At 35.8% G+C, this 13,891-nt stretch overlaps 1 protein-coding gene across 2 annotated transcripts; it reads right to left on the bottom strand.

Moving 5' to 3' along the window:
- Positions 1 to 397: 397 nt before the first annotated feature.
- On the bottom strand, positions 398 to 13,891 carry rit1 (Ras-like without CAAX 1). Of its 2 annotated transcripts, XM_055219905.2 has the most exons (6): positions 13,733 to 13,891; positions 8,342 to 8,431; positions 7,531 to 7,587; positions 4,819 to 4,892; positions 3,770 to 3,961; positions 398 to 2,254 (listed from the first exon to the last, which is right to left on the bottom strand). In XM_055219905.2, exons 1-6 carry the CDS (start codon positions 13,836 to 13,838, stop codon positions 2,024 to 2,026), a joined length of 750 nt encoding a protein of 249 aa, XP_055075880.1. In that variant the 5' UTR covers positions 13,839 to 13,891; the 3' UTR covers positions 398 to 2,023. The 2 variants fall into 2 exon arrangements, with proteins under 2 accessions (XP_055075880.1, XP_055075881.1); XM_055219906.2 differs by lacking the exon at positions 8,342 to 8,431 and having other exon boundaries at positions 13,733 to 13,882.

A 13,891-nucleotide genomic window follows, 5' to 3' on the forward strand; every position in this document is an offset into this window, starting at 1 on the left:
GGTGTTTTACGGCAGCTGCCTTACTATCATCTTCTATTCATATTTATCTATTTATCTCATCCTATATTTCCTTATCGAGTTCAGTTTCTTTTAGAAAAAAAATTGTACCTAAATCTAAAATATTTTTAACTTTTCCTTCTATTTGCTCTATACTAAATTGAAATTATGTCATGCCCTTGTCGTTGAATACCATCCAAATGAGTTTCTGACGAATGTGTATAAGATGTCCGGCGTCTGAAAAAAACTGCTAATTTTATTTACTATAACGTTTTTTTAATCTAACGACAAAATATTGCAAAAAGTACCAGATTTGTGCGTTTTTGCTGCTAATATTAATGACCACAAGGGGCCGCCAATACACTAAAATATATGCGATACAATAATAATCTGATCATGATAGATTGGTAAAGTGAATTTTATTTGACAATCTCTGATGACAATAAATAAAGGGCAACATAGTAAGACCATTCTGGTTAAAAATAAAATCTATCACACAAAATAAAAATAATGACATAGATTTGCATGAAATGTCAAAATAAACACACATTCCATTCAGTTTTGATGGGTAGTAAGTGCACAGAGTAAATATACATAAGGATTCATCTTCAAAAGCCATATTAAAGAGGTACAGAACTGTCTTACCTAGTAGAGACTGACTACAGAAACCAGTGGAATTAAAAAATACCCTGTCTGAAAAGAAAACTATTTTGTTTTCCATCATAATCAGGTCTGTCAATCTGAAAATTCTGCACTAAAATGAACCTGAATATTGCTCAGCAAGTTTTCACAAAGTCATTCATACAGTGTAGTTTGCAACTATACTTCATACAGCTTAAATAAAGTTTTCACTAAAAACATTCCTATTGGGTGAATCTCACAAAACCTGAATGTCATGCTCAAATTTTACCCATGAATCAAAAAGAAATAAGTAACCCGTTCTAGGACAAAAAAGTTTCTTTTTGCATTTTAATGCATATATGCTTACCCTCGTGAAAATTATATTATTTATATAATTGTAAAATATTAAAACAGCATAGTATGTGTTGTATTAATTTAATTTCTGTCAAAAAGTAACATTGTATTACTGATTTTGTTTGTACTACTAGATACTAAAAATACACAGAAAATCACTCTTAAGATTAATGAAAATGAGTAAAATATTTAAATATTTGGGCGCACTGATAACATTTTTTTTTAGGAAACATCTTCCTACTTCTTATGACAATAATGTCACAATGTAAACAATTTTAATGATCTCAAAAGTGTATTATCTTCACATAATAGTTCTTGATGTAAGTAATAACTGAATTCTTTTGGATAGGGTGAAATGTGACCAAAACATGGTTTTGTGATTTTTCCCCATATTTTTGAAAGAAGCTACTAAACCAAACTCTAAATCAACTATAACCTGGACCTCATTTTAAAATAATAACTACTGCCAGTTTTTTTAATGTATCAAAAACTACAGCAAGGTTAAATGAATTGTTTACAGTACTCATTTTACCTGCAAATAAAGTTAATATTTCTACTTCAGCCTATTTACCCACAATTCATCTCTGCACCCACACTGTTTCCTCTATTCTCTTCACAACATACCTTAAACTTTCAGTTAAAGCTCATTCAACCTTCATTTTCACCAACATCTGACATAACCTTACCATTCCACCTAACTTCAGTCTATCTATCCATTATACATATCATTATTCTGACCTGCCTTTCCATCACTTATGATGTACAACAACCCCCCAGACATTCACTTTTACAAAGTATAATGCTGTCCAAAAAAGACACTACTATTTCTTTCCTAAGTGCTAAAGTAAATAAGCCCACGTCCCGTATGATGACCGTGAGTGTGTTGCCCTGCACATTGAGGGTTGTAGTCTATCTGACTTATAAAATGATTAGGAGTGCTTCATTTCGAGAAATCAAATATAAATTATTCTAACAGTTCAAACCACCAGGAGGAGGTTGATCTAATACAGCTGCGGCCCGTGGAAGGGTGTCATATCCCATGATCCTCTTCTCAGTGCTTGGACCGATGTGTCTTGAGGAAGGGTGCTTTAAGGCGATTCCATAAGGAACGGCTGCGTCGAGTTTTCCTCTCGCTCCCCCGCACCATCTCCATCTCGTGCTGGCGGATCTGACGGACGAGCGCGGCAAACACTTCGTCAATGTAATAACGGAAAGCTGCGGAGGTCTCAAAAAACGGGCACTGGAACTCTCTCGCCAGCTGTTTGCCCTCCTCTACTGACACCTGCGAGTTAGAAACATGGTTTATGTTTAAAAACTACAGCATGTGGCTCATGTCACATACAGTATATACATTATAGACACTACTTTCACCTCATAATAACTTCAATAACTAAAAAAAGGAAACGGTCCGTATGCTCATTAATTTCATAATATATACACCTATATATACAAGGATCTCTTGACAGCAGTATAATGTACATAACTATATGTATAAAGACCTTACATAACAAATTGTATTGTTTTTATTACATTTGAATAACATACATTGCGGGTCTCCGAAGATCACCTTCATGTTTCTACAGTAGCCCTAAAAGTACAAACTGTCTTACATTTGTCACTAAGTTGTCTATTCTTGTTGAGTTTTGAAATTAAGGTTGCTTGAAATTCGCAATCTTACCACTAGATGCCGCTAAAACCTATAATGTACCTTTAAAGCTAAACAAGGAGTGGTATTTGAAAAACACCCAACAAATATTTCCACACGCTGTAGTTCATTATTAAATATCTGAAAACCAACAGTAAACAGAGTTGGTCCACCTTTAAAGAAAATGTGTCCAAAAAACCTACAGTAGCTTTGAAAGAAGAAGGTGGCAGAATCAAGCATTGAAGATTATTTACTATAAAAGGGACTCGAAAGCTCATACATATGGGGAAGAAGTATGGAGCTAAGATAAAAAAAAAAAACGGTGTGAAAAATGTGCTACAATCTGCGAGACCACGGAGACTTCAAAGACAATTTATTTTCTAACATGGCAATGACCTTCAAACATATCACTGGTCAATGCCAAAGTTCGCACCTCAATCTAATTCAGCTGTTCTGGAGTGGTTTTAAATGGCTTCCTATAAATGGTAGCCTTCCAACGTAATAAGAAATTTTGACAAGTTATAGTGTCAAGGGCTGCACTGTTAGTGACAAAACACCTCCCTGCAATACTTGCTACTAAAGATATCTGTCAGAAACAACGTAACATGTAAAATGATAATTATATTGATTTAAATACAGACTTTATGCAATATTTAGTGTGACAAAGGGGCTAAATATTTAATTTGATGCTTGTATGCATATTAAAGGTGGGGTAAGCATTTTCTGGTACATGTTGTTGATATTTAAAAATCACCAAAACAAAAACGCACCTACCCCCAAAAGGATCTGGACGTTCTTTTGATAGCCCCGCCCCACACATAAGTACACAACCCAGGCTATGCAATTATTACACTGAGCGTATGAACGTGTGAATGGTTTTGCTCCGTTTTATGCAGAAGCCGACAGCATAAGAGAAAGAGGCAGAGGACAAACGCATGGAGAAAAATAGACAGAGCGCATGCAAATGTTGCAGGCCAAAAAACTTGCAGTAGCGCAAGTGTCCTTCAATGACATAAGTCAACAACATAAGTAGACACGCCCTTACTGCCGATTGGCTACAAGTGTTTTTTTTTGTACTTAGCCCGACTCACTTTACTCCAAAGCATTTTATCATATAACGCTTACCCCTCCTTTAACAGGTGAACTACTCACCTGTCTGAGATGGGTCAGGTCAGATTTGTTTCCCACCAGTACGACCGGCGTGTCCACGGTGCGTCGAACCCGGTAGATCAGCTGCTTAAAGTGCCGAGCCTCTTGGAAACTGCGGCGGTCCGTGATGGAGTAAGAGATGATGAAACCTTCACCGGCTCGCATATACTGATCACGCATCGCCGTAAACTCTGCCTAGGTTAAAACAAACAGATCAGTCTTTTTAGTTCATGTCATGAATGCAGCACAACTTAACTCTTTCCCGCCACTGATGAGTTAACTCATAAATTAAGAGAAACGCTTCCCTGCCAATGATGATTATTTTTGGCAATCCGTAATACCGCTACTATCCACAAGGTGGCGGTCTTCCACAACTTATAAAACCTAAAATTATCGCCCGAGGACAAATAGCTATATGTCCGTGTATGTTTTGAGGATTGCTCTGAATCTGATCTCTATTAAAAGTCCTTCACAAAAATTGAATTATCTCAGCTTTTTGCTCAGAATTTTGTATTTTTGAAGAAACCTACCCATATTTGAGAGGTGATAAAAAGAGAACTAATGAAGGTAGGATGAAACTTTTTTTGTTTGAAAGCAGGTCTGTTCTTTCATTTGATAGATTGTATGTTTATATATTTAAAGAAGAACATTTTCTGGAAGGCATTGAACTTTTGTGAAAATCATGAAAAATGCTGGCGCTGGCAACTTAAAAAAAAAACGCTTGCGGGAAAAGAGTTAAAGGGACAATAATGCCAATTGTCAAGAACCATTCAAAACATCTTAACCAGCACAAAAGTTTATTTAAATTTTTTAACAGTGCTCGTGTTATCGAATGATTCAAAACATGTAAAAAATGCTGATGCAGAGAAAGAACAAAGTGTTGGTTTATGCTTGTGTGAAATAAAGACAACAAAGACGGACAGAAAAGAGGAAATGAACATACTATTTAAGGAGAATGTCCTTAACTCAGAACCAAACCTTGAGTTAACACAGTCCCTATCTGTTTGTTTAGACCCTTTTTTCTATGTTTATCACACCATGACTGCACCTACCTGTCCTGCTGTGTCCAAGATGTCCAGGTTTGCTGGCTCATCGTCTATGCGGATTTGCGTTTTATAAGCATCCTCTAGGAACAGTAAAGACACAAAGTCTGAGCAGAGATAGCAACAACATCAGACAGTCAAACTGAGAAACCCTGAACTGGGAAGTGGCAGCAGTAATGGGTATATTCAGTAAAAACACAGTCTGTGGTTTGTAGCTATGCTATGTAAAAAACAGCCCAACATAACAGTGCTTAAGCAAAACTAATGAAAATTAATTAAACTTAACAAAATTGAATTCAGGTAAATGGACCTCAGTATATTGACATAACATTTTGATGCAATTAAAAACTGCAACAATAAATGCAAATTCGTCTTTCCAAAGTGGATGGAAAACATGGCTTGTGATAACCTAAGTTTTTGTATTGTTGAAACAAATTTGAAGCGACTATGAAATATTTGGAGAGTTTGGTTCCAAAACGCAATAAACCCATTTTGACAAATTTTGGTAAAAACTTGTTTTTTATACCTAGAAACTGACGAGATGAAAACCACAATTTTCTGTTACAAATTTTTACATAGCATCTTTACTTTATAATAACATAAAAAATTTAAATCCATAATTTGATTTTCAAAGATTTATTATGAAAACATTTTTTTTCACAAAATGCAATAAATCCATGACAATATTTTTTCAAAATGCTATAAATCTATTGAATCAATATATAAATGTGCATTCATCTTTGCCATGTTATATTCATTTAGTTGACTAGTGGTATACACTGATTAAAAAAATAAACATTAATGGCATAAATCAAAACACTTACTTTGTCATATTAGGGTGATTCTCACGAAACCATTGAAACACCACGGCACTAATGATTTTAGCTTTAAAATGTGTAATATAGTAACATTAAAAAGCATCAGAATTGACACAATACTGTGTTCTACCTTGCACAATGTGTGATTTCAACATAAGAATTTATAATTGGAAAGTTTATCTCATTTTCTGCTGAAATTCTCATTACCGCAATGTGTCCGGCTGTGTTTGAACATGCGTTATGTTGTAATTTAATCAAATTAACACAAAAATATTAAGAAAAAAAATAAATGGATGTTTTGCTAGACTACTTTAGATGACAGAAAAAATATTTACCGAATATTCATGTATAATAATAATGAAGAAAAATTAGGAAAATGATGTGTCCATGCCTGATGTTCTCATCCTCCGCAACACTTTTTGAGAACAGTTTAAGCACACATACAGAATTTTAATAAAGTTTGATTTTGAGTGACCAAGCACATGGACCAGTTACTTCAAGATGGCTACCAGGTAAGATCATTTTTTACAGTTAATTTGAAATATTGTCTTGTCAGAATGCTTACACGACATTTTGATTATCATTACCGCAACAGATGCTTATTAAATGTTAATTTAATTAATAGAAGCATAATACTTTGATTTTAAATGCATGTGCAGAATCTCCAAATTATGTTCTTTCAGGTTTGTCATGTCATTTTGAAAATATGTCAGTGTTGATGTTTTCTGATTGTTGCGGTAATGAGATTTTTTAGGACTAATTTTTTTAATTATGTTACAAAAAGTGTTAAATGATAAGTAAAAGTTTTTAAATTAATGTTCCCATTTACTCCAGACTTTGTTTTTCAATGTCTGGTGGGAAAAAAGTAAATTTAAGCAATTTTTACATTTTCATGCTTGACATTTTTAAAACCAAGTTTTCGTGAGAATCACCCATTAAGAACACTGTCATTGCTGCTGTAATCTTTGGGACGTCGTCGCTGAACTTTTTTGACAGCGATCCGCTGTAAAATGTTTTGGTCCTGCTCGATTTTCATTGACTTTAAATAAAATAATGGAAAGTTTTTCATAAGATCCCCCGAGGTCAATGTGTTAGCATGACAGAAGCTTGATGCTGTTGGGAGAACAAGCAACCGCTGACATTTTTTTTGTCTCCAGAGTGCCTCTCGTGTAAATTATTCAATTTTGATGGCTTATGTTTCTTTCCCGTCACAGAAAACCACCACAGGTTTATCAATGCCATCAAAATTATTATTTTGTTTTTGTTTGTTTGTTGATTATGAAGTACAAAGTAGATGAGGACAACTAGGATTCTGTGTGTATTCAACGCGCCGCCATTGTTGTTTACGGTGCGTGGAATGGTGCGCTGTGATTTGTTAAGCAGATTTACTGCATTCTGCAGAAAAGTGGCGTTTATCGCGTTTTGGTAAAAAAAAGGGAGAAAAGATGACAGAATAAAACAGCGGATATTGAATTTTCCATAAAATTAAGAATTTACTTTTTAATACTGACCTGATATAATACTGATTTTGGCGGTAACAAATTTTTTTATGGCATTTATCACGTTTTGGAACCAAACTCTTCATATCATAATAAAAAATACAATAACAATCTGTTAAAAAACAAATCTGCCCACACTGTCTATCTGCCATTGGTCAAACTTACATATTGTCCGACCTCAAACTCAAATGGGTTGCTGATATGTCAAGGCTGTTTAAACAATAGAGCAATGTTTTGACATCACCACAGAGCCACAGTGTTTATAGGAAATTAACCCATGAAAGGATTACTTATAGTTTTCTCTGCACATTAAATCAGTGAATGTGCATAACAATGAATACTGTTTCTACCCTGGCAAAGATCTTCTGGGTCAATATCAATCGATATGCTCCTCACTGTCTTACCGATAGTAGGATCGTGATCCTCTGGAAATCTGTGACTTATAAACTGCATGATGATGGCTATGAGACAAAGAGAAAAACAGAGCTCTTACATAATTCTTGGATTATGAAATTCAACGAGAGAACTGTAAACATCGCCTGGCCGTATATAACCCCCTCCCTTTAATGTTGAGCAAACACGCCCGGCTGTCGGCATGTATTTGCTCTCCGCTCCGTGCGTTCCCATGGAGACAGCGACGTGAAGAGAGAACATCAGTCACCCTAAAGAACCTCATACAGTGCACTCTTAAACAATGAGACCTCTTCACCGTCTTCACCAGGTGACCTCTGCTTATCTCCTTGGCAACAGACTCCAGGAGGGGATAGAAGTTGCTAGGCACCTGCAGTGCACCTTCATAGCGACCAGACTGAAGGGCTGAGCCAACACCCACACTTTTATTGTCTGAGTGCTTGTGACTATACATGCAAGACTGTGGCACCAGCCCACTGTCTGACCACAATAATGAACTTTAGTAATAGAGACTTTGCTACGGTAATCTGTTCATGAAGAAAATACAACATGCATAGGATTTTAGGACTGTAAAAGTATCATACGCTGAGATATTTTAATTACATTAAGCAGCTATCCCTTTAAATTCTAATTACAGTCATAACACACATTTGAATTGTAGGCAGCATTTAATAGTATTTGTTGTACTTCATATAATGTTATTTTATGTTAAGTAAGTACTTAATGCACTACATGCTTTATTTGTACATGAGAGAGAGAGAGATAGAGAGAGGGAGAGGCAGAATACATGACAACATTACTCACCACTTTTGCCCACACCCCCCTCTCCTAACATCACCAATTTGTACTCGCGGGAGTGACCCCCTGTGCCCTGCGAGGACTCCATCCAAATAACTGAAACACATGCACGGTGCAAAACAAATGTAGTAAGCAAGTTTCAGTATCTGTTTCCAAAGGTCCACTGTTGCATGCATGTCCATTACAGAAACTGCTCTTTGTTGCATGCATGCTGCGTTTGACACCAGAGCTTCAGTTTGATGGAGAAGAGGAAGTGAGTCATTTTGTTGAGCTATTCATGTGACAAAGTGAAGCATCCACTGGGTGGGTGTTACATTAACCACGGTCAATATTAGATTATACACCACACTGTACTTTCGCATGATGTATTTTCCATTGTTTGATTAGATTTCTTTTTTTTTACATTTTGCAACAATTTAAACGATTTGTCTAGTAGAGAGTAGTATCAGTTATGGGAAATATTGGTCAACTACTTAATACTAGTACTTTAGGCAACATTTTACAATTGTCAGTCAGAATGCACTGTCAGAAAAAATTGTCAAAAAATGGTCTGGGACAGTACCCTTTTAAAAAGTCCTAATATGTACTATTTGGGTACAGATATGTATAGATTTGGCAATGGGTGATTCGCACGAAATTTGACTTATGAGGCGTCATGAAACATTTTGATAAAAAAGTTAATGCAAAGTAAGAGTATCAAAATAAGAAGCATACAGTTACAAAAATCTCTTCGTGTACTATTTTGCACATGAATTCAAACGACATCATACAAAACAATTTTGTTGTTTTTTCCACATTTAAGGGAAACATTTTCATTACCGCAACGTGTCCATGACTGGATTTTGGTTCTTTGACATGGAAATATTTATAATTAAAAAATCTAAAAAATAAAGAGCTTCAGTGCATGTTATACTATAAACATTACAGTAAAGAAACATGTGTTATTTGGTGATCATTGGTAAATGTAGAGACAATAATAAGGAATATAAATGTGTCCAAGAAAAATGTTCTCGTCCTCCGCAGCAATTTTCAATCATTGTTTAAGCCCTCAATGAACTAACATTTAAAAAAAAACAGTTGGAAGGGACATAATTGACCGCAACACTCAAAATAGCTACTAGGTAAGCAGTTCTTATTTTTTCTCTACAGAACTTGAAATTTTGTTTGTCATAGTACCTTGAAAACTTTTTAGTTCTCATTACCAAAACATGAGTTTGTAAATGCATATATTTAATGTAATATCATGTTGCGGTAATGATAATTTTTGGTAATGATAATCTAAAAAAAAATTAATAATTCTATATGAAATATTTTTAAATCCTCTGAAAATAATGGTTATAGTAAGTTCAGACCTTAATCTTATATGTGGAAAAAAATTGGCTTCAACGGCTTTTTAAAGATTCTGATGCTGGACACGGTTTTCGTGAGAATGGACACTGGATTTCATGAGAACCATCCATATGTATCTCTGAGGTACTTTTTAAACTCTTTTTCCTGGGAAACTTTTGCACCTAAAGGGGCGGCGTTTAGGTGCAAATGTGTAGTTTTTGAAAGGGTACTGTCCCAGTGATAGCTAGGGACCATTTTTTCTAATAGTGTGAGAAGGGGGTTAGCAACCTCATGAGTTATGAAACAACGTTTGCTGTGCTAAACTAATGTTTTTTTCCTAAAGTGTTAAAGAACCCCTATTTCGTTGCTAAAAACAATGTTATTTAGTGTATTTGGTGTAATACAATGTGTTTGCGTTGTTTGGGGTTCATTATTTTCCACATACCGTACATTATTGTTGCTCCTCTATGTCATGCCGCCCTGAAACGCGTCGATTTTGTAAAAAGCTCATTGTTCTGAAAAGTGCAGTGTCGACCGATTGGCCAGCTAACCAGAACGTTGTGATTGGCCTGAACACGTCAGCCGGTAATATGACGGTCCTTACCATGTTTGGAAGATTAGCTCTCAATGAAATACTGACAGAAGTTATTGTCTTTCCTACATTATCAATATGAGCTGAATCTGATCCAGAAAATGCAGATGACCAAGCTGATCGATCAGCTTTGCCAGCACGGCTTGAGCAGGACGTAACAGATTGGTAAGGTAAGATTACTAAAACATTAAAGCATGTTTGCATTTGTGATCGTAGAAACGACAAACAACAAGCGCTACTCTGCACTGCACAAATCTCGTGTTTGAGTCATGGTTTAGTCAGTAGTAAATTCTTTAAAGCGTAACTAAACCCCTGGTCTGAGCCTGACTCCACCCACTGGCAATATTTGAAAAATGCAAGAAAAGTGGGCAGATCGCAACGGAGATAGAGTCGACGAACTAAGCTCGTACCAAGTGTGTGGTGAGATCATAACAAGTTTTTTTTTTGGACCCAACATCCAATAGGAAAATTCAACTGCAGTAGCCACTGTTCAACCTGAAGAGGGCAGCACTCAGACGTTTTTACACCATATATTGTATCATTAATACACTTATACCCAAATGTCAAAAAAGTTACTCAAATCAATGAGCAGCACTAAAGCATCATTCTTACTGATCATTACCCAAAAAAAGTTGGTTTAGGGTTTAGTTACTCTTTAAATATGAAAATGTAGACTATTTACAGGCTGTGAGTCAGACGCGGAGGAATTATGATAATAACGTGTCCACGTTAACAGGTCGAGGAAGTAAACTGTTGCCTACAATCTGTGTGTTTGTTGTAGTCCAAGAAAAGAGATTTACACTGGAAACAATAATAGAGGGTATGCATGTGACGAAAGTGACTGCAGTAACGCCCACTGGGTGGCAAAAGACAGAGCGGCAGAATTTTTGTACAGTGTGAAATCAGCGGAAACACTGGAAAAATGCGTCTAAATGGTAAAAAGCTGTTGTGCAATAGACTGTAGTAACAGATTTAACAAGAATTTGGAGCTATCGTTTTACAGACTGCCAAAAAACATCGAAAGGAGAAGTAAATTGATCGTTCATGCCAACGTCCACAGACCACAGGTGGGTTAACAAGTTGCTAGGGTCACTATCAAGCAGAGCTTTTACTTTCAACTTCAAAGTATTTTTTAAAGTATTTGTATTTTATCCGTGTTTTTCTTTTGAAAACATAAAATCCAAAGCATTTTATCATAATTTTTACTCTATTCATAAATACATGTGTTTGTTATACATTTAATATTTAAGTACATTAACGTACTTTTACTCAAGTAAAAGTAAAGATTTTAATATAATTAGGTATTAAATACATTTTAATATGCAATATTAAAGAATACACAGTACATGTAGTGAAGTAAAAAATTTCCAAATACAAACACCCTAATAAAGCACAGATGCTTGGAAAATGTCACTAATGTAACTAATGGCGCTTTTCCATTGCATAGTACCCCACGGTTTGGTTTAGTTTGGGTCGGGTCAGCTTACTTTTGGGAGCCTTTCCATTGGGTGCAGTACGTAGTACCCGATACTTTTTTTCGTACCACCTCGGTTGGGGTTCCAAGCGACCCGAGCTGATACCAAACGTGACACGAAAACACTGTAGATCACTGATTGGTCTGAGAGAATCATCACGTCATCGCTATAATGTAAAAGATTAGCTTTACCTGTGCTAGGCTAGCTTGCGCTGTCTCGAGACAGCAAACATGTTGTCATCTGTGCTCTGCTAAAAGTTCCCAAACTCCCTTTTAGCGATGAAAAACATCCACAGGTTGAGAATCAGGAACACCATAACAGTTTTTTCCAAACTTGCAGTTTGTGGCGGAACATTCGCGACGAGCACGTCAGCATTATATGCTTAAATGCAACTTCAATGAGGCTCAGCTGAGCGCCGTCGACTGACACCGCGGTGTTTGAAATGAAACTGTCACGTGAGACAGCGGTAACGTTAGTGATAAACGCGATGTGCAAACATCTATTTGTGGTGGCCAATTTTAATATTGTGGCGGACTGAGAATTAAATGTATGGGAATGTACAAGGACGCTCTCAATTGTATGATGTCACAACAGTATGCAGCGCAAATATAACGACACGCCTATAATCCCTCCCACTGCAAAGTGATACCAAACTCGATGAAAAAGCTAACCACGCCAAAGTGAGGTGAGGTGAGCTGACCCGACCCAAACTAAACCAAACCGTGGGGCACCATGCAAAGGGAAAGCGCCATAAGTATGGTGCACCACTGCTATAAAGTCAAACTAAATTCAATTTAAGCTGATAATAGTCAGTTTTACTGGCATTTTTCGCAGCAGCCGCTATGAAAACCAGCCATTTTGTTGAACGCTTCATCGTTTACCTTTGGGTTTAATACCTTTTGCATATTGTTAACATATACTAAAACACACTTACACACCAAAGGAAATGTAAAATCGTGAATTGGATAATTGGTGCTCTTTAAAACCCATTTAGATGCTAGCAATGTGAACCCTATTTAAGTTATAAGTTTAAAACATTGCTTATTCCAGTTAAAACCATGGGTTAAAAAACATGAATAAAGATGTAGGCATTGTTTGAATGTACTATTATAAAAATAAGTGTGTGTGTGTTAGGTCATAACCATTTATTTATTAATGCAACAAGGTAACATTCAGTGAGTGTTAACATCTAATGTTTTGCCATTATAGTTTTTTACTAACACTCAACCATCATTTAAAGGTAAACTTGAAAGATATTTCTTTCACTTTATTTTTTTATTGACAATAGTGAGCAAGTTAGCACCGTATTATTCTTATAGCATTCACTGTAGAAACTATTGTATACAGTATATGTTGTATACAGTAAACGATGGTTACCATATATACATTTACAGAACGTTTATTATTAGGGCCTCAACTCATTAAGTGTAACAAATGTTCATTAAACCAAATAATTGTTTAAAACGTCCCTTTAGATAAAAAGACAACTGGTGACTTTAAAATATGATCACGAGAAAAGTATTTTAAATCAGCAGAAAACTAACAGCTGACCTTAATTACGGTATTATTATCTGACCGAGGCTGGGGTGAAAACCCTGACAGACTGTAAACTGTAATGACACAATGGTTTGTTTGATGTTTGATATTTGTAAGACTAATGTCTTGACCACACGCAATAAGGTTAACATCGGACAGCAGATAAAAATATATACACGTTTTGTTATATATAATACATACGTAAATATTTAAAACTTTTAAAATTGACCGAAAACCCCGCGTAAGTTTTTAACAGTCCTTTTTAAGTCAGTGAAAGGAGCCCGTGGTGTTGCTTGAAGTTAATGAGTAAGTTTGTTCATGTTGCTCGTTTAATACTTTAAAACAAACACACGAGTCTTTTAACAAAATTGTAAAACTGTGTAGGTTTCGTTACAGTGTTTCGCTATGTAACGATTAGATGCTAAAACTACGGTTATATACCGAGTGAGTTGTTTGGTGTCTTACCTGTGTCACAGGATCTCGGTCTCCATTGTAACGTTTGTATCGATGCAAATGATGTATAAATATTTGATGTTGAAAAATCCTGCCATACAATTCTCGCTGTAAACATAAAGAGCCCATGGACGTCAGGAGGAGAGTCGCGCGGATGGGTCCTAAAGCCCG

Source organism: Misgurnus anguillicaudatus, chromosome 20 (assembly GCF_027580225.2).
Source record: "Misgurnus anguillicaudatus chromosome 20, ASM2758022v2, whole genome shotgun sequence".
NCBI classification, from domain to species: Eukaryota; Metazoa; Chordata; class Actinopteri; order Cypriniformes; family Cobitidae; genus Misgurnus; species Misgurnus anguillicaudatus.

Bases quoted from the DNA above. Each gene is read 5' to 3' on its own strand.
- rit1 (XM_055219905.2), bottom strand. From the start codon at position 13,838: ATGTTTACAGCGAGAATTGTATGGCAGGATTTTTCAACATCAAATATT. The intron at 7,588-8,341 runs GTGAGTAATGTT...TTTGTCTCATAG, and splicing joins GGGGGGTGTGGGCAAAAGTG to CCATCATCATGCAGTTTATA. The intron at 4,893-7,530 runs GTAAGACAGTGA...TACTGTTCCTAG, and splicing joins GGATCACGATCCTACTATCG to AGGATGCTTATAAAACGCAA.